Raw genomic sequence first — 23005 nt, forward strand, 5'->3', positions numbered from 1 at the left:
GACCTGGAAGTGGGTGGGCCCAGACGCGAGGAGGGGCCTGGGAGGGCGTGAAAGGGGCGGAGCCGAGCCGGGTAGGTGGAGTTGGGCGGGTCCCGGGGCGTGGAGGGGGCGGGCCAGAGCCCAGACTCACTCCCGCCCCGCCGGGTCCCCAGGCTACCCCAGTGAGGCGGCGGCGGAGGTAGTGTTGGCCGCGCTGCGCGAGTGGCTGGAGCAACACAAGGACAAGGTGAGTCCTGGGCCCAGTCGAAGGGACAAGATGGGGGGGGGGGGGGCGCAGGACCGCACCGGCCCTTTCTGCGTCCCCGCCCCTTCCCTCGAGACCACTTTGCGGTGGAGTGCACACCATGAACCCCTTCCCTGAAGGGTGCAACCTGAGCTCCAAACTCAGGGTCGGTGCCCCGCCCCCCCCAAGAAAAAAGCAGGTGAAATCCTGTAGAGGTGGGGGCAGTGATAACACAGGGGAGCCGGGGTGTGGGTGCCGCCCACCCCTACCCCGGGCTGAGCAGGTCCCGACACAGGTGGACCGGCTGATCATCTGTGTGTTCCTGGAGAAGGACGAAAGCATCTACATGCAACGGCTTCCCCACTACTTCCCTGTGGGTACGTACCCCTTGGCACCTGGGTCAGCCCTCACCCCTGCCCCTCCCCCTCAAGAGCAGGCTCTCACTGTCCTCTGCCTTCCAGCCTGACGGCACCTGCCGCCCACCCTGCCCAGGACTGGTAAGCAGGGTCTGGCCTGCCGTGTGCTGCCCACTAACCTGCCCACTAACACCAGGGCTCCCCGCTCCCCCCACTCCCTGCCCCTGCTCACCCCCACGCAGAAAAGCCACAAGGGGAGGCCCACAGCCTACACTCCCTCTAACTGCTCTGCTCTGCCCACAGACTCGCCTGGGCCTACCGGACCTCGCTCCCAGCTCTAACAGGTCTCCGAAGCCTGCAGCTGGGCCCGGGGACCCCCCCCCCCCGCCCCTGCCATTCTTCCCCTCAGCCCCCGGCGCCTGAGGAGCCTCCTAATAAAGACCACCGTTGTCACAGCTCCTACTGTCTGAGTGCTGGCTGGGGAAGGAGACAGCCCAGAGGTGTGGACAAGTGCTTCTGGCTTAACAGGGCTGGCGAGGGCGGGCGGGTGGAGGCACGGGCCGGACCGCAGAGGTGGGCAGCAGCACTTCACATTTATTGAGGGCCTGCCCCCAAGGAGCTCACAGCCTGGGGGCCAAGACCCCACGTGTGCTGGGGTGAGGGAAGAAGAGAGGTGAAGGCAGAAAGGAAGGCAATGCAGAGACACCGTGGCCCAAGCAGAGGGGGTGCAAAGCAGGCACAGGCAGGGGGAGGGGCGGGGGAGGAACGGTGGCCTGGCAAGCCCTGCCTAGACCTCGGGACCGTGGACCACACGCAGACTTGAAGGCTACCCTTCCCCCACCAGGTTGGCACCACCTGGGGGTACACTGGGGTGCCCCAGCTCCTCCACCTGCCCTGAGCCAGGCCCCATCACGTCAGCCCTCTCCACCCAGGACTGGACCATGCAGACCCCTGATGGGAGGGCAGGCAGCTCAGGTCTGGGGCCCTGACCGGCACAGAGAGGTGCAGTCAGGTCAGGGCCTACGAGGGAGCAGCTCGAAGCCTGGGTGATCCTCGGTCCCTGGGCAAGTCCCCAGGGAACTTCCAAGATTCTCATGGAAGCCCCCGGGCCAGCTAAGGAGGGAAGGGGGGTGGGTGCCGGAAGGGAAGGAAGCGGAACCCCAGTAACCAGGAGGGGTCCCCCAGAGGCCTAGCCCCCTCAAAACTGCTCCTGGTGGGGAGGCTTGGACACGGACAGGTGGAAGGTCGAGAAGAACCCACCTGGCGGGGGGGGAGGAGGGGGCAGCCAGACACATAGCAGCCAGGCGAGCAGCAGAGCAGGGACACGCACACACGCGACTCACCACCAGCATCCCCTTTAATAAAATGTGGAAGGTCGTGTGACGGGGGGAGGAGGGGAGTGAAGTATGACCATTTACAACCACAAAAAACCTCTGTACATGTCTAGCGCCTGGCAGAGGGGAGGGCAGGCAGGGCAGTGGCAGGCCAGGGCCAGCCCTATTTGTAGAGGATGTCGTAGTGTCCAGGCCGATAGAGAAGGTAGACCTTGGGCTCGGAGCCCTCGGGAAAGATGTGCGGGTTGGTGGTGCCGCCCTCGCCACGGTCCATGTATTCCACCTGGATGGAGACGCTGAGGGCCTGGGCCAGCGCGATGATGTGAATGTGGTCACTCTCTTTGCACATGGGCTCCACCTCCTGCGGCACAGGGAGGGGGCCGGGCCCGGCTCTCAGCACGTCGCCCTTGCATACACGCCCACCCCCCCGGCCCTGGTGCCCCCACCCTGAGATAAGAGAGAAAGGGGAGGGACGGCACCTGCTGGCAGAACTCCTTGACGGTCCGCCCACCCTCGATGAAGTGCTCGAAGAACTTGCTCTCGCGCTGCAGGTAGCCTGACGTGAGCAGCCGCAGGTACACCACCAGGTAGTCCGAGGTACTCTGGTCATTGAAGGAGGCCAGCAGGTCGGCTACGGAGGTCTGCTTCTCCACCTGCTCGATCAGGTCCATGAACTGCCACCCACAGGGCACAGAGGGCACAACGAAGGAGGAGGAGATGGGTCAACCCCGCCACGGCCAGGCCACCCGACCTCCACCCCGGCCGAGAGGGCGACGGGGGCGGCTGGGCTCACCGTGTTGTGGAAATCCTCAATTGTGAACTCGGTGAAGCCCTGGGACACCAGGTCCTCTTTGCTCTTGGCAGACACGGCCTTAAACCTATGGGTGGGAGGGAGAGGGAGGCCAGCGTGGGCTTCTCGGCGCAGAACTGGGGGAACCGGCCAGCGCTGCCCCCCACCCCCACCCCCAGCTCAGAAGACCAAAGCAAGAGCCCAGCCACTGTCTGGGCACCTCCCGGTCACTGAGAGCGGGAGGGAGCCCCGAGGGCCCTTCCTGGAGCCATCGCCCACCTCCTGCGGCGCCTGAGTGGCCAGCATCCTTACCGTTGCAACTCCTTGCTGTCATCCAGCAGCGCCTCCAAGTGGGAGAATCCAAAAGCTCGATAGAAGCAGTTTCCATCGGGCCTGGTCTTGCGGATGTACGAGTACTTTTTGTGGAGGTCCTGGAAAGAGGCAGCCGCCACCCCCCGCCACCCCATGCCCATCAACATCAGGCCAGAACCAGAGTGGACCAGAGAACCGCCCCCCCACCCCCGGCCGCCCCCAACAAAGGTCGCCCCACAGCGGGGACGACTAAGCTCCAAGGAACCACCGGCCATCCTTGGCTGCTGACCCAGCTTTGCCAGTCACCTAGAGACCCGCTGACTGGAACCCCCAAGGCCTCAGGAAACTGTGCCCTTATGGGCACACTGGCTGCACGGGTCACCAAAGTTGTCCCCAGCCACCAGGTATGCCACACGGCTGGGCTCGCAGGGCTGTTTGTGCAGAAAAACGGGCGTATCAATCAGTCCTCGTCCAACACAGCTTTTCAGAGGACAGTCTTTCAAGCCACGCCAAGAGTCCAGGGCCAACAAATTAGGACGGGGGTGCAGCGCTGGGCTCCACACCAAGCAGTCCCGCGGGAACCAGCGGCCCTCGTCTCCCTTTTTTTAATGTTTATTTTTGAGAGAGAAAGACAGAGACAGAGTGTGAGTCGGGGAGGAGCAGAGAGAAAGGGAGACACAGAATCTGCAGCAGGCTCCAGGCTCTGAGCTGTCAGCACAGAGCCCCACGTGGGGCTCAAACTCATGAACCGAGCCGAAGATGGATGCTTCGACCTGAGCCGAAGATGGATGCTTAACCGACTGAGCCACTGGGGCGCCCCAAGGCCTGGTCTCCTTCTAAACGCTACCCTGCCCTGTTCCATCTCCGGTTTCCTCCCCAAACGTGGTGGGATTTCCTGTCTGCCAAACCTCCCCACATGGGTGGCCCATCGGCACTGCCAGCAAGCAGGCCCCGGCCTAGTTCAGGCCTTCTCCGTTCTCCTCCACCCACTACCCCCTGCCCACCTTTCCAATGACCTTGCTTCCTTTCTGAGGACTTTCACCCAGAAGCCCTTAGCACCAACCAACACACCCGCCCGCGGCCTTCTCTCCCGATTCCCCGGAGGGTCTGGGGCTGCTACAAGGCCGCCCCTCTGGGCCACATCAGAGCCCTTGGGCTCTAGGCCAGCATTCCAGGAAGCCTCCCCCTCCTCCTGCATCCATCAGTTTTCCTCTCCCTCCTGGTCAGACTCAGCGGCATACAAACACCACAAGGCTAATTCTTGCTTGAAGAACAAAACTCCTCTGCTTCACATGAACTCCTTCCCGGCTCCCACCCAACCTCTCCGTTCTCCTTTAGAGCGAAGCTGCTCCGGAAGTTGTCTGCGCTCACCGTGTCCACTTTTCTGCTACTAACTCTACCCAAGCAGCCTTTAGTCAAGGTCACACGTGCCTTTCCTAAGTCCGAGGGCCAAGCCCACTCCTCCCCAGACTGGCCCCTCAGCAGCATTCACCACAAGGGGGGGGGGGGGGGGAGGACGTCACCCACCGTGGGACACCCTCCACCCCGCGACACCACCTCCGGGGCCCCTCCTCCACACTTCACTCGGCTCGTATGCCCCAGCCTCGCCGTGTCCTCCTCCTCCCCTCACCCTGTGAAGGTCAGGGCCGCCACCAGACCACACGGCACCCTTCCTCAAGACACCACGTGCCACAAGAGGGGCACACCACACACCTGTACACGGTGCCTGCCACGGGAACGGCACAACCCCACTCGGGCCCGGGACCGCTTCCGCTCGTGAACTATACTCACGGTCTCTTGCCACTACTGGTCTTGGGAGTGACTGACTGGTTTTAAAATGTTTGTTTTTAAGTAATCTCTACACCCAGTGTGGGGCTTGAACTTACAACCTCCAGATCAAGAGTCAAGTGCTTTACCCACTGAGCCAGTCAGGTGCCCCAAATGGAACTCTTCACTTGCCCCGTCTCTGTCCTCAACTCCCATTTGACTCCAAAATCAAACCGCCTCGTCTCCTCGTTCAGCCCGAGGGCGCGTCCTGACCACTGACCACACCGCTCCCCCCAGTCCAATCCAACGCAGATCCAAAGGTTTGCTCCTCAATCTGCTGAGTCTCCTGGGCTTCTCACTGCTTCCCTCGGGCACTCCCCTCCTCCTGGCGCCTTTATTGCAAGAGCCTCCTCCCAGGTCTCCGGCTCCAGCAGCCGGAGCCGGAGTAACCAGAGAAACCTGCTAGTACTCCTCCTCTCCCTGGCCACACGCCCCGGCCTCCCAGCCCCCACCTGCTCCCCAGCTCTGCTCCAGCCACACTGCCCCCTGCCCCAGCCTGCCCCACTCCGCCCAGGAGCCCAAAGGCTGTTCCCCGGCCGCTTCCAGTCTGTCACTCCAACACCCCCTTCTCAGCAAGGCCTGCACCACCTGCCCTCCAACTCCCTCTTCTCCTCTTCCTGCTTTACCTTTCTCCAGAGCACTGATGGCCTCTGACGCACACACCCGAGTTACCTCTGCCTTACTGTGTCTTCCCACAAGGACACGTAAGCTTCACGAGCGCAGGAACTTGTGGGGTGCAGTCATTACTCTACCGCCGGTACCTAAAACAGTGCCGGGCCCACAGCATGCGCTCAGAGACGGTAAATCACAGCACACGATGCACACAGAGGCCAAATCATGGCAGCTATTGGAAAAGCTACTAGAATCATTCTGAGCACCTGCCCTGTGCCAGGCCCTCCGCTGAGGGCCAATGTCCACTATCCTAAATCCTCATGGGGGCCCAATCCAAAAAGCAGCCAAGTCACCCAAGTCTGCTGGGGCTCTGCTGTCTAGGCTTAGGATCCTCCCCGGGGGGGAGGCGGGCTCACGCACAGCACAGGGGCACTAAGGCAGAGATCCTGCAAAGACAGCACGCAGCGGACACTCGAATGTTTGCTGAATGACTCAATAGGAACAATAACAGAGGCTCCAAGAAATTCCGTGCGTTGCCCAAGACCACGCAGCCAGAAATGAAGCCAGAACTTGAACCCAGGTCTGTCAGGCCCCAAAACCAGTGCCTTCATCCCTCCAGAGTCCTCATAGGTACATCACAAACACTCTGAGCAAGGAGTCAGAGTAGACCACAGGCCACACACGGCTGGATCTGGCCTGCAGGGGTGCTGTTTGGCCCACACATTTTAAATTTGAATTGGCTGCCTACTCTTAGAAGTCAGGAGATTTACATCAAAAGCATTATTTCCAGCTTGTTTTGGAAAAACAGATCCAGAAACAACGGAGTGACAGGCATGGACACTCCTATTTGCCCCAGGGGCTTCCGCTGCCTGCCATGGGCTGGGCTGATGCAGAACTGTTATGTCCGGGGTCTACCACCTACCCTGGCCACTGATATGGGTAACCCAAGGCCCCTCCTTTCAGATGGAAGGTTCTAAGCATCTCTGATCATGGGAGGCAAGGAAGGCTTTACTAAGCCCTCAGGCTCTGCCTACCGGACACTCATTTACGCATACCCACTGTCCTGACTCACAGAGAGAGCAAGCGGTTAAGGGTCTTACCTCGGGCTGTAAGTGACGCGGCTGGGTCTAGGTCTAGGGCTGGGTCTAGCTCGGGCCCATACTTCCCCCACTGCCGCCACCTACCTCTCCACAAAGGTCCCAGGGGCTGCAGGACCCACCCCTGCCATAACCCCGCCTCTCCCAGCTAACCCTGCCCCTCAGCCCCACAGGGAGCTGCAGGAGACCTCAGCCCCTACTCAGTCTGCACCAGCCCCCACAGGCATCATGTCCCCAGTCTCACAACCATTCTGACTTCACAGAAAAGGACCCCACGGCTCAGAGACGCTAAAGGACCTGCCGAGGAGACAGCTGCTGTATGGCAGAGTCAGGATATGAATCAAGGTCTTATGATTCCAGAGTCTGCACACTCGAGAACCAGCAGCCAGACAGCTCCCCTCCCCCAACACGCTACCCTCTCTGAGGCCAGGCCGGCAAGGAGCAGGTTTGAAGCAGGCCCCCAGGGCTTTTCCTGGCCCCTCAGCCAGGCTCCCACCTTGATCTTCTGTTGATAGATGTTGTCATCTTCAGCATACTCCTTGTACAAGACCGAAAGCTCCAGACGCTCCGAGACCAGAGGGTTCTGCACTGCAATCTGCAGGGGGGGAGGAAATCCATCATGCTCTGGCAGGTGGATGGAGTGACCCACACCTAACAGCCAGAACACCTAAATGAGGGGTGCTGGCGCAATTACCCGGTGGCACAGTGTCCTCTCGCCCCTGCCCCGGGCCCCCCTCACCCCCCAGTAAAGACATCCAGTACCCAGCACAGCTTGGAGAGGAGGAGGCTTCCAAAGCAGAGATAAACAATAGGCCTCAGGCCCAGCCTATGCTGCCCCACAACAGGGCCACTGGCCACAGCCCCTCACCTCTTGCTGAATTCGGTCCTGCTGAGCCATGATGGCTTCATCATAAGCAAGACAGTTAACACCTGGAAGAAGGAAGAAAGCCAAGGATTACAGTGGGCCCCAGCTATCTCCACTCCAGGCAGCTGGGCCAATGACAAGAGCGGCCCAGGGAGAGCAGGCATGGAATCTGGAAGTGTGCGTCTCACTTACACCCTGCTCTACAAACTGTGTGATCTTGGCAAAGTCCTTTCCCCTCCCAGCCCCTACTGTTCTCATCTTCAAAAAGGAGGGGGCTGAGGTGTGCTCCACTCCAAGGTGTGTTCATCCAGCTCTGATACTCCCTTCCCCCCCCCGCCTTCTAACGTCGATTCCCAGCCGCCTGAGACTGCTCTGGGGCCAGGCAGGGTCTCTTGGGGGAAGTGAGATGAGGAGGCAGGGTTCTGGGCTGGATGAGAGCTTCCCATAAGCCTGCATTTTACTCAGTCACACCCTTCCTCCTTCTGCTGTGCTGGGTATTCTTAATGCCCGTTTTACAGATAAAAAAATAATAATAATAATGCAGACAGGTGAAATGATCTGCCCAAGGTCACAACTAGCGAAGACCTGGGCTCAAACCCAGGTATGTCTAATTCTGAAGTCTGAGCTCTTGATCATCATACCTCTCCTCGGCTACCTTCCTGTAGAGGCCTTTCCTCAACTATAAAAGGGGGCTAATACCACTACCTTTCTCCCCTCTATTGAAATGTTAAGAGAGGGAGGTGGGACCTTGGAGGCAAACTGTTAAGTGTTCACCAGTGAATTGGCAGATCCACTTGTGGACCCCACCCTCCTCAGCCACTGGCCAGGAGCCAGGAGACCTGAATTCTGGTCCTGGCTGTTTCTTAACTTATGTGATCCTGAACAAGTCTCTTCTGGGGGCCTGCGTCCCCCAGCATTCAGTCTCTCAAGTGTCTGGTTAGAAGGAGGTGTGTGTGCTGAATGACTTTTCAGGCCAATCCTTTTGAGCCAGAGCATCCCTGATCCTCAGCTGGGCCCGGACTAATCCCCTACATCGGGACAGGGCTGTCCCACCCACCCCCAAGTGACCCACTCAGTCCCCAGGGCCTAACCATGGGTGGAAAGAGGGTGGCACCGGTTTTGAAAGGTCCAACTCCAGAGGTGTAGGAAAACAATACCTAGGCAGGCGGAAAGGGGCTGCAAGGCCAGAAGAGGGGGCTCTACCAGAAACGAAGGCTGCAGGCCTCAGGGGCACACACCGCGGCCGCTCACAACCCCTGACCGCCCGCAGCATCCCGAGCGGCCCGCCCAGTCCTTTGTGCTCCGCGGCCCGGCGTAACTCGACGCCCTCCCGGGCGCAGACTGCTCTGGAAAAGGCGGCGGGGGGGCGGGGGGCAGGCTCCGGCCTAGGCCCCGGCCTGACTGCAGGGACTGGGACAGGAGGGATGGGGACCCGGGAGCCCCGCGGCCGGCGTGGAGGGGCTGGGGGCGGGGCGGGACGGCCCAGGCCCCGCCCCGGGTGCGCGCGATGGGAAAGAGCCGCGGGCCTGGGCCCGCCCCGCTCGCTCGCTCGCCGGCCAGCTCGCCCGGCTGCCCGGGGGTCGCGGCGGCGGCTCCTTCCATTGTGAGGGGGAGGGGAGGTGGCGGCGGCGGAAGAAGGGGCAGTCCGTGCGTTTCGCCCCCGGCCTCCGGCGGCCCCGCCCCCAGCCTCTGCGGGAACCGGCGACCCGGCATCGCCCGTGCTAGCACGGGCCGGACGGCCTTCCCTTGCTCAGTACCTTCGGAGTCGCTGCCCAGCGGCTCCTGCTTCTGCTGCTGAGGTTCCTCCGCCGCCATCTTTAAACAGCGCCGCACTGTCGACCGCTTCCGGGTTAGCAGTTGCCCTCCTCCCGGAAGAGAGCCCCTCCTCGTGGCCCCTCCTTGGCAACGCCCCTAGCGACGGGATCCCCTCCGGCGGAGTCACCTGTGAGGCTCGCTGTCAGGTGTGGCGGCCGCCCCGCCCACCCCCCCCACCATCTTCCCTATTCCCAAAGTTCCGGTGGTAAGAGGCTTCCCGGAGCCAATTCGGATTTCTTTTCACTGGAGTTTGAAGAGCGGACTGTGTTACTGAGATCAGTGGGAAGATGAAGTTAAAATCACTCCAGAATTCTTGGCAGCGATTGCAGTGAGGAGAACCCGGCCGAGGAGACGCAATCGTGCTTAACATCCGAGCCCCAGCACATCACCGTTCGGTTCCACTGAGCCTCGCTTCTGACTTTGGTGTCCCGTTCCGGCAGGGAGGACATGTCCCTTTGGGTCAAGGCCAAAGTCTTGGGACCTAACTTTAGACTCTGTGCCTTTCTGGTTATGAGAAAAGCAGTCTTTTTTTTTTTTTTTAAGTTGATAAAAATGGAAAACAGATTAGTAGTTGCCAGGGGCTGAGGGAGGGGGAGCGGAGGGAATTGGATGTGAGATCCTTGTGGAAATGGAGATGTTCTTTTTTTTAAGTTTATTTATTTTGGGAGAGAGCTCGCGCAAGCAGGGGAGGGACAGAGAGGAAGAGAGAGAATCCCAAGCAGGCTCTGCTGTCAGCCCAGAGTCTGTTGCGGGACTTGATCCCACCAACCGTGAGATCATGACCTGAGCGGAAACAGAGGGCCAGATGCTTAACCAACTGAACCACCCAGGAGGCACCCCTTAAGATTTTATTTGTAAGTAATCTCTCTACAACGTGGGGCTGAAATTCACAACCCCGAGATTAAAGAGTCGGTTTGCTCCACGGACTGAGCCAGCCAGGCACCCCTGAAATGTCCTATATCTTGACTGTGAACCCCTGGTTTATGCTGTACTATCATTTTGCCAGATTTATCAATGTAAAAGGTACATGGGATCTGTGTAGCCTATTAAAATTGCCTGTGAATTATCCAAAAATAAAAAGCTTAAAAAGTGGCAAGGCTGGGGTGCCAGGCTGGTTCCATCCGTAGAGCGCATGACTCTTGATTTTGGGGTGGTGAGTGTGCACCCCATTTTGGGATAATTACTTAAAAAAAAAAAATTAAGCGGCAAGGCTTTGGATGTTAAAGATGCTGTTGTTGAGAGAAGTTACAGCGTGTGGCTCAGTTTGCCAACGTTTCACTGTCGAGGGCCTTCTTCGTTTCATGAGCTACCTCCTGTCCTGGGGTAGGTGCCCTTGGTGCCTGGGCTCACCACACAGCCCACGGTGGCCTTGTCACCGCATCACTGCAAATGCCAAATTTGTATTCCAGCAACACTGCAAATTATTTATTGGATCATTGAGCCTTGGCGTTGCTTCTAAGCTCAGGAAAGCAAAGGGTCCACCCTGTTTGGACCCACGCTTGCCAAAATGTTCATTCCTTTTCTCAGTGTTAACATTGAAATCTTTTCACTGGCAGTCAGATCTTCAGTTAGAAGCAGTATTCTTAAATGGAGAGCTAAGACCGTTGATGACATGATTTCTATTTGGCTTTTCAAAATCTTGAAAACTGCTATAAGACAACTTCAACTCTATGCCCTCTTATTTTGACCAGGGAGTCGATGAGGCATAAAGGGACACGGGGAGCTGGGTTCCGGACTAATGGTCAGGACAGGGAACACGGATTTGGTAAATTCTCTCCTCTCCTCTCACTCTCCTCTGAAGAGTGAGAAGGAATCCCAGTGGTGAGCCTGTGCTGGACCACAGCCAGGCTGCTAACACCAAGTAAATGCCTCCCTCCTGGGGGATGTGGGCTTGAAAAACCGATGTACAGGGGCGCCTGGGTGGCTCATTCGGTGGAATGTGAGACTCTTGATCCTGGCTGGGGTTGTGGGTTTGAGCCCCACGTTTTGTGTAGAGATTACTTAAAAATAAAATCTTTAAAAAAAAAAAAAATTGGAAGGAAACAGCCAGACGGAGGCTTTGGCTCTTAACTTAGCCCAGGGTGGTCAACTTTTGCCCAGTCGTCTCCATGCTGATTTATTTGGCAGTTAATAACTGTTTTCTTACCCTCACTCCGTCTCTTCTATTACTCTTACCGTTTTAAAATGGGCTCTGATTCTCTATCCTAAGCATCTGAAGTCCAATTACATGTTTGCCAGGAAGTCACCAGCATAGCTCCAGGCGTTTATCTCCATCTCCCAATTTACCAAATCCAGAAATGGTCCAGTGCTGCTGGCCCTGACTGCCGGGTCTTGGATCGAGACACGTCATGTTCGCACTTGGGTTCGGACTGCTGTTAAATACAGTCACAAAGGTGACAAACGGCAGAGGACTTTATTTTCCATTGTACTGACAGGGCAGACGCCTCCTCCTAGTCCTGCCGGCACACCCCACGTCCATGTGTGAAGGAATCTGTCAGGTGGAGGGAGAAGAGACTCCATACCAGGACCCAGACTGAAAGCTCAGCCCCAGAGGGAGAGTTTACGGAACAGCATGGAGGCTGTAGGGGGCCCCATGGCTCCCAGGCCCACAACCCACTCTCCCCTCTGGGGGCGGTGGGGGAGGCCACGTACAATGACCCAGCACAGGTCCTAGGACAGCCACAGTCCCCCAGGGAGGCCATGGCCAGGAGAAAGGCTTCAAGGTGGACCACAGATGAGGGGTCGGTAATCCCTCCCAAGGCGGGCTTGGGAGTCCGGCATCTGCCCAGATGGGAGGAGCTGGGGCGTGCCGGCCCCAAGAGAACCTCTAGAGCTGTTGTCACAGGAACCCATGATGGTCTACAGACAGTCCACTCCACGATCATGGTCTAGAGAGGCTTTGATGGTGCAGAGGGCAGACTGGTAAAGCCGAGCAGGGGTTACACGTTGGAAGCTGCTAGCTCAGTTGATACTTGCCTGCAGGGTCCAGGCCACCTAGAGCACAAAGCAATTAGAGGGGGTGGTGATGGCCAACGGAGAGCCCCCCCCACACACACACCAGACCCACAATCCCCACCCTCCTCATTTGGGCACTGTCCTCCTGTAAATGGTTCACATTCCAATTCACTTCTGTCTGTTGAGGATCCGATCCCCTGGAGCCAGCCCCTCCCACGTGAGCCTCACGGCACAGGGAGGACAATGCATTAGTCTCCTTGTTGCTGGCGTAACAAATCACCAATCTAGTGGCTTAAAACAAAGCAAATGTAGAGTTTGACAGTTCTAGAGTCAGAAGTCTGGTATGGGTTTCACCAGACTAAAAGCAAGGTATCTGCAGGCTGTGTTCCCTTCTGGAAGCTCTGAGAATCTGCTGCGATTCATGCCGGTTGTTGGTGATTCGGCTCCTTGCAGCTGTAGGATTAAGGTCCTCGTGTTCTTGCTGGCTATAAACCGGGGGCTGTCCTCAGCTTCCAGAGGCCATGGCATTCCTTAATTCATGACCCACTATCTTCAAAGCCAGCAACAGTGGGGGAAGTCCTTCTCAGGTGGCATCTCTGAGACACTCATCACCTGCTTTTCCTGTCCACCCTAAGGACACCTGTGATTACAGCGGGGAATCTCCCATCTCAACATGCTTCACTTTCATCACACCTGCAAAGTCCAGGCACGAGGGCATGGGCCTCTTTGAGGGGACGTTTTCCTGCCTTCCACGTCACCATCATTTTACAATCATGAAAACTGAGAGGCTAACTGACTTGACCAAGGTCACGTAATAAATGACCAAGCCAGGTCTCAAACCCAGGCCTCCTGACTCTCAGTACTTTTCTTGACATTATAGCATCTACCGGGACTGCAGCCTCTCCCGACCCAGGGTGCACTCCCGGGGCCAAACACACCTACTCCTCCAGACTCCGGATCCAACAGGACCCACAGCAGGGGACTCATAAAGTACTATGTGGAAGTACAAGAAGCCTTGTGTCTCTGGAGGGAATGGACCCAGAGCCCCAGTCTGGTTAAGAATGGGAGAGGGACACTGAATGGTGACCAGATTTCAGACCTAGTGGCCGCACTGGGGACCAAGGGGAGGATGGGGTTCAAGCATGATTGCACCCTCCACTCTCTCATCCACCCCCACGTATGCCGTGGGACCGAGCAAGCTGGGGGAGAGCAAGAGCCAGAGTTGCTGATGGGCTTGCTAAGGGCCTTCTCAGACTCGGGGGCCCTAAAGGACTTGCCCATAACCACTGGTTTCCCAACAACTTGAGCAGTGGCTGGAGATGCACAGCTTTGGGCTGGAGTTGTCCTTCTGGGACAAGGGGACCACTGTGGCCCTCTAGGCTCCAGGGGCCCAAAAATGGGGGACACCCAATAAAAACTCTTGTCAGGGCAGTGGTGTCATCTTAGAAACTCCAGACCATTCTCTTCTGGGGTCATGTTCTTGCTTCACGGCAGCTCCAAGGCCTGATCTGTGCCCACCGGAACCCGGAGCCAACCAAGAGCCAAGTAGCTCAGAGCCCTCTGCTCGGGAAGTGTGAACAGCAAAGCCTCTCAGAGTGAGGCGCAAGACAGGAGCGACCCTGTTGTTTGGGAGGATGCAGCCAAGAGGTCCCTCCCTGCCAGAGACAAGGGCTCTCGAGGTACCAGCAGGTGACTGGTGGGTGCCCCTTGCTCGGCCGACCCAGCCTGGCCCTTCGGATCCTACATGGGCTCTCCCGCTCCCCTGGCCAACAGCCCAATCTGCACAACCTCCCGGCACTCTCGGCCCCATCCCTTGAGGCCCAGACATAAAGGCTGGTTTGTGTGGCAGGAAAGCCTGGCAGGAGGCAGACAGCCAAGTCCGTACCCCTCAGGGAAGGAGTCACGGGCAGGAAATGGACCTACCACGTTATCCAGTGTGGAGCACTTTAATGCATCATCCCACCTGCGAAGGTACCCCCCCCAGCACCCCTCCCCCGCCCCCGCAGGAAGCATCCCTGAGGAAGGGCCCTGGGATTGGAGGAGCAGCAAATTCTCCAGGCCAAGAAAGGCAGGAGACAGGGAAACAGGCAGGCAGCACGAGGAAGGCGGCCAGTCCATAGGCATTTCCGGATAGAAGACTAAAAGGGGCCCTGGGTGGGGCGCCTGGGTGGCGCAGTCGGTTAAGCGTCCGACTTCAGCCAGGTCACGATCTCGCGGTCCGTGAGTTCGAGCCCCACGTCGGGCTCTGGGCTGATGGCTCAGAGCCTGGAGCCTGTTTCCGATTCTTGTCTCCCTCTCTCTCTGCCCCTCCCCTGTTCATGCTCTGTCTCTCTCTGTCCCAAAAATAAATAAACGTTGAAAAAAAAAAATTTAAAAAAAAAAAAATAAAATAAAAGGGGCCCTGGGGCTGACATGAAAGAGATAAAGCGCCCACCTTCCGACTGGGAAGAACCAAGAAGCTCCTGAGAAACAGTGGGAGCCCACAGCCGAGGAGCGAGGGGAAGGCTGCACCCACAGTGAGGGCTTCCGGCTGCAGGGCTGGACCCAGCGAGAAAGACAGAACACGGACACCCACGCACGGCGCGGCCCTGAGCTTGGCACGACCGGGGAGCCAGACAGGAGGAGCAAGGAAAGGTTGCCCAAGGACGACAGGATTTGTTTTCCCAGGAAGCCAGAAAACGCTGAAACACAGGAAAGCACGCAGGGGAAGCTCCCTCCACCTCCAGGCGGCAAGAACAGCAGGGCATGCATAACCTACCACAGGACAGTCAGCCAGCAGGGACATGCGGCTGGCCAGGCCGTCTTCGCCACACCCCCACCCAACACCATCCTCAGCTCAAGTACAGAGGCAGGAGCCCGGGCCGAAGACACGATGCGTTTCTGAAGCAAGGTTTAAATACACTTTATTGTTACAAGGAGGGCCCTACCGAGCAGGGCCTTATACGCTAACATATGTGGTCCCAGGGTGTCACCGCGGAGACATTGAGAGGTCATGATTGCAGAAGAGGTCGCTGTAATTGAAGGACATGATCCAGGGAAGGCTGGCCAGGAATGCAGCAGACCTGATCGGGAGAGGCCAGGGGTGGTCAGGTCACAGGGTGAGGGACAGGCCAGCCCCCTTCACTCCCGCTTCTTGTAGCTCTCCAGATGTGACAGGACCCAGCCCGACGGCAGGAGGAAACACACGAAGCAGGAGGTGAGCCCGATGGCGACTTCCTACAGACCACAAGAAAGAAGGAACCCACAGAGTAAGAATTCCCCTAGGCTTACCAGGCAGCAGAAAGCCCCTTTCAAGGAGTCAGGATTCAGGCTTCAGAGGAGGGGCATAGCAGATCCAAGGCCCACTCTAGGCCTTGAGGTGGAGGGGCAGATATGGGAGTGGGGCCAGCCTGTGTTACGATCCATAGAGAAATCCCCCACGAGATGATAAAGCAAAGGGACAGGAACAAAGAGTTAAACCTGTTTGATCTATTGGGATCCAGGAACCACGCACAGGCTGATAACCCTAAAAATGCACCTCTCCTTCTTCGTCTTTAAAACCCCCTCTCCTCAGGGTGCCAGGCTGGCTCAGTCAGTAGATCATGCGGCCCTTGATCTCAGGACTGCGAGTTGGGGCCCCACTCTGGGTGTAGAGCTTACTTAAAAATAAAATCTTAAAAACATCTCTCTTCCCTTCTCCTTTCCAGGACTGCTATTCAACCTCTAAGGCTAGGGATAAAGACCTCCACATTCCCTACTGCAGTAAAGATCACAGCACAACTTGGGAGTCAGACTTGAGTTCAAATTCCTTCTTTGCCACTGAAGGTTTGACTGTTGACAAGTGGATACGGTGCTCCTAAATTTCAGTTCCCTCCACCACGAAACCGAGATGATGGTCATTTCTTCTCAGGGTCACCGGGACCAGCGCAGCAGTCTGGGCGGTGTCTGGCAGGCAGTGGGCACTCGGCAGATGCCAGCTGCAACTATTACCACTATTATTTCCTTAATCGCAGCTGCCCTTCAGGCTCTGCTCCTAACTGGGGCCCAATAGCCTGGATTCTGAAGACTCGCATCCGAGGCGGAGTTCTGCCGCTGAGGCAAATGCATTAAAGCGCCAAACAGGTGAGAGTCGTTAAGGGTTAAACTCCCACATTTCTGGAAATTACAAAGACCCACCTTCCCTAATCATTAACAGTGGTAACAACCATTATCGCCGCTGACAGTCGTTACGCAACCCCCATGAGCCGATGAGTAAACAGGCTCAGAGAGGACTAAGGGCTCGAGGCTGCACCGCACGTAAGCGACAGAAATATGCTGAATCGAGCGAGATTTGGTGTTGAATGAGCCCCAACTGTCGCCCGGGTACTGTCCCTCTCATTCGCGCCCTCCAGACACCCCCAAACCACTGCTGCTCCCTGCTAGGCTGCGGGCCGCGAGGTGCAGGGCACTCTCAGGGCCGCCGAGGGGCAGCACGCCACACCGGGCATCCCCGAACTCGCCGCGGGACCCCCAGTCTTGCTCGCTGCACCTCCCGTGCCTTTCCCGGCCCACTCCTCACCATGGTCCCCAGCTGCTCCTGCGGAGGCTTGGAATGGATCTGAGCACGCTGCACCGGGAGCCGCCGGGTTAGGCCTGTCAGGCCCCTCAGCAGCAGCGGGGTCAGTACAGACATGACCGCAAGGAATGACTGCAGACAGTGGCCAACAGCAGCCCAAGGTCGGGAAGTCAAAATGGCGGCGGCGGCCGGAAGTTCCGGCTCTGGGGAGGCCGGGAAAGGGCGTCCCGGAAGCTTCCCGGTAATGACGCAGGGACACACCTCCCACCTGCCCCCGTCAGTTTTTGGCGCGCTCCTCGAAAGAGCCAATCGACGCCATCCTGCCGCCAATGGGCGGGGCAGGGAGGGGCGTTCCTTTCAGTTATGCCCCACCTCCAGTGCGGCCTATCTTCTTGAGTGACACCTAAAGCCACCCAATCATATAAGCCAGAAACGAGGCGGCATTCTTGACTCCTCCCTTCATTCATACTCTTTAAAAAAAAAAAAAATCTCTCTATTCAGAATCCTTCTCCGCCAGGCTTCCATTGTTTCTGGCCGGAACGCCTGACACTAACCTTGTAATTGAACTCGACTCATTACTATTGCCCTCTCCAACTTCAGTCTCCATGCAGTGGCAGCTGGCCTTTCATCCTCCCTTCCTTTCTTCTTTCCTTCCTGGCTCCCCCCCTTCTTCCATTCTTTTTTAAACATAAATCTAACCAATCCGTGTAACCCACTTAAAAAGCTTTCAGTGGCTCCCGACTGCTTACTAGACAAAATCCTAATTCCTGGATATCAAACTCCAGCCTCATCTCTACTTCACACCTTTCTTCTTGCTTTCTGATCCTCCCCACTCCCAAGCCTTTTGCTTCTTTGTATCTTATGTTCTACTTAGGACACTTTTCAACTCTCACCTAGCCTTCCTTTTTCAGGACACCAACTCCGACCTCCAGACCTCCACTTGCTGACACAGTTTACTTTATTCCACAAATAGTCACTGGCCCCTACTGTTCCAGACAAGGTGGACAAGGACTCCTTTATCACAGAACTGACATTCCAGAGGGGAGAAACGGACAATAAACAAGCACATAATGAGAAGCTATCAAAAGTGCTATGATGTGACAGGAAGCGACAAGGTAGCACTGCATCAGGAAGCCTGTGCCACCTTTGTGTCCAGCAGCCCCTGTTTAGCACTACCCGCAGGGTCAGTCTCCATCCCTAGATTGGGGGCCACCTGAGGGCAGAGCATGTGTCTGGTTCACTACTGTCTCCAAAGAACCTGGCCCACATCACTCAGAAAACGTTTAGGAACTGCAGGAGACTGAACAGTATTCAAGCGAAAGTGGGGTGAGGGGCCAGCCACAGAGCCAGGTCTTAACTCCAACAATCTCATTCCATCTTCACAACGATGGCATGAAGGATTTGCTATTATTTCTTTTTTTTTTTTTTTTTACAAATGAGGAAATAAGCCTAGAGAGCAGATCTGCTCAAGGTAATGCAGCTACCAGGCTGCCTAGCCAGGATTCCAGGGCAGGTCTATCTGCTCCAAAACCCACATTTTTAACCCTCACTCAAGCTACCACAGAGGGAGTTTCCAGAAGTTCCAGTCTGGACGTCATCGTGGCCAGGAGCATCAAAGACTGTGGCAGAGGGTGGGGGTGGGGTAGGGTGAGATGGCAAGATGAGGTAGGGAAGCTGAAGGAACTCCATTTTATTTTATTTTTGTATTTTTTGCAAGGGACTCCATTTTAGAATGGTTCTGTCGGGGGCTCCTGGCTGGCTCGGTCAGTGGAGCAAGCGACTCTTGATTTCATGGTTGTGAGTTCAAGCCCTACGTTGGGTGTAGAGTTTACTATATATATATATATATATATATATATATATATATACACACACACACACACACACACACACACACACACAGAATATATATAAATAAAATATATATAATAGAATATGAATTTATATATATTATATAATATACGTATATTATATATAGATACATAAATGACTCTGTCTCGGCTGTTTTTCTGCTAGACCCCATTTCTGAATAAGCCAAAGAAGCAATGTTCCCACTTGAAGGGACAAGCAACTTAATCATCCTCTGAGTTTTGTCCTAGGTCCAAACACCTGATAACACTTAGGAGCCAGATCCCAAACATGTTCCAGGACATTAGCTTCAAACAAACCTTGGGTGACACTGGCATCAATACTCTTATCTTCAATAATTTATGGAACAGCATCTATTGTTCATCTGACACTAGCCTTTCATCAGACCCTCCCCTGGATTCCCGAAGGAACACGCACCCTAGACCCCTTTCCAATATAAATCCCTAATCCCATCAACACCGAGACTCAGTCTCCTTTCCTTTCCAAGTTTCCCAGACACTCCGTCTGCTAGTCTCTACCTGTCACTTACACTATTCAGTAAACTGATCGCAGTGTTTCTGGCTTGTGTTTGATTTTTTTTGTTTTTTAAATGTTTGTTTATTTTTGAGAGAAAGAGACAGAGTGTGAGTGAGGGACGAAAAGAGAGAGGGAGGGAGATACAGAATCTAAAGCAGGATCTAGCCTCTGAGCTGTCAGCACAGAGCCCGACGCGGGATTCAAACCTGGGACCAGCGAGATCATGACCTAGGCCGAAGTCAGACACTTAAACCGCTGAGCCACCCAGGCACCCCTGGCTTATGTTTGATTTCTATCCTGTGTGAAGCCAAGGACCCTCTTGGCTGGTCATGTGGGACTACCCCCCTGTCCCCCCGCCCAGCTACCGGGCCCTTCTCCCTCACCCTGCCCTGGCCTTGGCAAACAGCCCAGGACAGTGGCTTCTTAACTTCCCCTCCCACTCCCATCCCAAGAGTCACAGCCTAGGGGCATTAGACACTAGTGGCTGTCTGCCACTGGGAGAAGGGGCAGGGACCTCCCTGCTACCCTACTGGCTTTGTCAGGCCTTTGTCCTATGAACAAAATAATAATGCCCAGATTAGAGCTCAGCCAGGCAAGAGGCCCAGAGAGATTTTAGGACCAGCGTTTCTGTGGTTCCCTGGGTTATTCCCTGGGGAACCACATGTTCATCTCCTTCACCACTGGCTGGAGGAAAAGGAGTGAAGGTTGGCAGAGCAGGTTCATCTGTGTTCTGTTCGAGGGCTTTCCTCATAACCCTGGTGAGATGGCTTCTCTCAGAGAGAGAGGAAGGAGGAAAGAGGCAGGCGGAGCTTAAGTACTGCAACTGAGTCTACAAACCCCAGGGCAGCGTTTGCACCTAGGTGGGTCTGCCTTTCGGATTAATGCCTCATTAATACCGACATCTCTGCTTTTGCCCCGGCCCCCCAGGGATCCTGCCCCCAAGCCAGGGACTGTCCTTCAACCAGAGCAGCAAACTCCTGTGGTGCATTTATCCAACAAAACACTGCATAGTAAACAAACTACAGCCACAGTGTGGATGGCTCCCACAAACAATGTCGAGTAGAAGAGGCCAGGCATAGAGGAGTACAGACAAAGGGCAACAGCAGGAAGGGCCAAGCCCCCTGGGAGCAGATGTCAGGTAGTGAGAATCCTGGGGACAGATTAGGAAGAGGTGTGCTGGGGCTCTTGGGGGAGGGGGGGTGCTGGTTACAAAAATGTGTTTGCTCTGTGATCATTCCATCATGAGTGGCTGTACATTCACAACTTGCGTAAATTTCTGTAGGTCTGCTACACTTCAGTTAAAACAGTTCAAAACGGGTAAGAAAAAAGCAAGGAAGACACATGCATGATATGATCTTGGTTTTGTAAAACAAAGAAGTATCTAGAGAAATAGATATGCGTAGATAAAAGTCTGGAAAGACACACACATAGGCACTCAGATTGTTGGAAGTCTCTATGTGGGGGGTGAGGCCTAGAGGTCCCAGCCTGGGTCCCAGCTCTGATCCTACGGCCCGAGCTGTTCACCCCCTACTTCCCCTTCCCTCAATGGCGCAGAATAGATCCCAAGCCTCGGGGAGGGATAGAGGAGCTGGTCCCTACTACGGAGACGAGCTTCACAATCCAGGTCCCCAAGGGCCTGAGGGTCATATATGGCCTGGGAAGATACCAGGTGTCCCATCTCAGAGCTGGCCTCCCAGCCCCACTGGCCATACATGGGCTAGAGAAACCCTGGTTATCCCCCACCCCAGGCCTGGCACTCTATTAAAGGTGCCAGCCTAACGCTGCTCTGTCCAAATGTGCAGCTTGTGAGGCCTAGGGAAGGGGCTGAACCTTGGCACTGTAGTGCCAGGAGGTGTAAATCCCTCAGATTTACCCCCTCCCCCAACACACACACCTTCTGGAGGTTCACCACCTCCGCAAGCACCTAACACAGGGCTGGTAAGTACCTGAACTAGAGGTCTCCATTCTCCCCACCTGGCCTAGACTCTCCTGCTGGGATGTTGACTGGGTGCTGGGCACTGAACCCAAGGGCTGGCAGAGGGGAAGGCTAGAGGGGGAAGGAGCCCACCCCAGGGTTCTCACTGAAGGCAGCTGTACTCTCTCTACAGGCCTGTATGTACTGTGTCCCTGGGGTGGGGGTAGCAGCAGAGGCCCTAGCAGTCTTGGGAAGGGTCCAGTGTCCAGAGGAGGAGGGTTCAAGAATCCAAAACTGACTCGCTGGGTTAAAGAATGGCTCTTTCCCTTGGGGCGCCTGGGCGGCTCAGTCGGTTGAGCATCCAACTTCGGCTCAGGTCATGATCTCACGGCCCGTGAGTTCGAGCCCCACGTCAGGCTCTGTGCTGACAGCTCGGAACCTGGAGCCTGCTTCGGATTCTGTGTCTTCCCTCTCTCTCTGCCCCTAACCCACTCGCATTCTGTCTCTCTCTCAAAAATAAATAAACATGAAAAAAAAAAATTAAAAAAAAAAAAAAGAATGGCTCTTTCCCCACCTTGGCCTCCCTGGTTTTGCTTCCCCATCTGCAAAATGGGGGCTTTCACACAAAGTCCAGTAGGAGAAAGAGGCAGGAGGGGCCGGCCTCACCAGAAGAAAAAGGCTGATTAGGAAACCTGAGCTGGCCCTGGTCCAGGCAGAGCAGTCACCAGGGCGCGTGTGGGCAGAGTCCCAGAGGGGCATCTGTTCTTCCTGGGGCACAGCTGTCAGCAGGCGCCAGACGTTCAAGAGCCCCCCCCCCCCCCCCCCCCGCACCCCTGCACAGCTTGGCAGGGGCGGGAGGGTGGGGAGGTAGAGCGACAAGGGGGTGCTGCTCTCCCCAGTGGAATGCAGCTGTCCTGCCCAGCACCCCAGGGGTCTGGCAGCTGGTTGGAAAGTTTCAGCCACCTCCCAGGAGCCAAGCAGTGGTTAACCCCTTCCGGCCCGCGGCCCACAGCCAGTGGCCATGCGCGAAGATAAGATCACCTCACTCATGCGCTGTGTGCTACAGCCGCTCAGGCTTGGTGAAGTCCAGGGACGCCGCTGTGGCAGGGTCCACCCACACCCCACAGCCGACAGCCCACCAAGACCCCCAACAGAACTGAGCACTCCGGTCTGCAAGCCCGGGTGCCACTGCTCCTGGGCCCATGCTATAGATGGGTACACTGAGATGGGCCGAGGGGTGGGGCCGCCAGGCTGGACCACCCCCCAAGCACACGCAAGCCCTCCCCGTCCGCCTCCCCAGGGCATCATGGTTAGCGTGGACCAAAAGGAGCATGCCATGCTGCTCATGGAGGCCCCAGTCAACCCCAAGGCCGAGAGAGAAAAAATGACCCGGGTCATGTATGTGACCATCCAAGCCTGTGCTGCTGCTCTATGACCCTGGCTGCACCAGTGCTCCCAGCCTCACCCCTATCCTGCTGTGACCCTGCATCCAGACCCCTCTGCCTTCTGGACCCTCGACTCTATACCGAGTTCCTCTCTCAGACGCCAGGCCCCTGACCTCTTCTCCATCCTGTAGCCCAGGACAAGTGAGTCCCCCGTTCTTTCTCATCGTTCTCGATACCCCATCTTTCAGCCAGGCCTGCACCGGACAAGCCCATCCCTGGGCCCCCACAGCCCTCCAGCCACTTTTCTTATCCCTTCTCACTCCCTGTATCCGACATTCAGGACACAGGCTGCCCTGGGAGCGAAGGCCACCTCCTCACCGCCCTCCCCCTGCCCCTGCCCAGTCCACTCCCCAGGCATCATCCTGGACTCCGGGTGTGGCGGCACTCACGCTGTGCCCATCTATGAAGGCTATACTGTCCCTCACCATCCAGCGTGCGGACCTGGCCGGCTGGGACCTTGCTAGTTCATGAAGATCCTCACTGCATGAGTAGCACGGCTACTTTGTCACAACCGGTGGAAGGGGAGGAGGGGTGGAGGAG

At 56.6% G+C, this 23005-nt stretch overlaps 3 protein-coding genes across 3 annotated transcripts in view; 1 reads left to right on the forward strand and 2 right to left on the reverse strand.

The window, feature by feature from the left end:
* MACROD1 (mono-ADP ribosylhydrolase 1) overlaps positions 1–1034 on the forward strand; it is a 142897-nt gene extending 141863 nt beyond the window's left edge. The window contains 3 exon segments of the mRNA XM_047876823.1: positions 153–226; positions 519–600; positions 883–1034. Coding sequence (XP_047732779.1) covers positions 153–226; positions 519–600; positions 883–920 — 194 coding nt within the window. The 3' untranslated portion in view covers positions 921–1034.
* A 119-nt stretch (positions 1035–1153) lies between these two features.
* Positions 1154–9274, reverse strand: OTUB1 (OTU deubiquitinase, ubiquitin aldehyde binding 1). Its single transcript, XM_047823542.1, has 7 exons — positions 9174–9274; positions 7420–7481; positions 7048–7146; positions 3016–3134; positions 2707–2791; positions 2393–2587; positions 1154–2274 (listed from the first exon to the last, which is right to left on the reverse strand). Exons 1-7 carry the CDS (start codon positions 9229–9231, stop codon positions 2077–2079), a joined length of 816 nt encoding a protein of 271 aa, XP_047679498.1. The 5' UTR covers positions 9232–9274; the 3' UTR covers positions 1154–2076.
* Positions 9275–15072: 5798 nt separating this feature from the next.
* LOC125176702 (cytochrome c oxidase subunit 8A, mitochondrial) lies at positions 15073–16908 on the reverse strand. Its single transcript, XM_047878499.1, has 2 exons — positions 16724–16908; positions 15073–15402 (listed from the first exon to the last, which is right to left on the reverse strand). Exons 1-2 carry the CDS (start codon positions 16835–16837, stop codon positions 15307–15309), a joined length of 210 nt encoding a protein of 69 aa, XP_047734455.1. The 5' UTR covers positions 16838–16908; the 3' UTR covers positions 15073–15306.
* Between the last annotated feature and the right edge of the window lie 6097 nt (positions 16909–23005).

Source organism: Prionailurus viverrinus, chromosome D1, assembly GCF_022837055.1.
Source record: "Prionailurus viverrinus isolate Anna chromosome D1, UM_Priviv_1.0, whole genome shotgun sequence".
Lineage (NCBI taxonomy): Eukaryota > Metazoa > Chordata > Mammalia > Carnivora > Felidae > Prionailurus > Prionailurus viverrinus.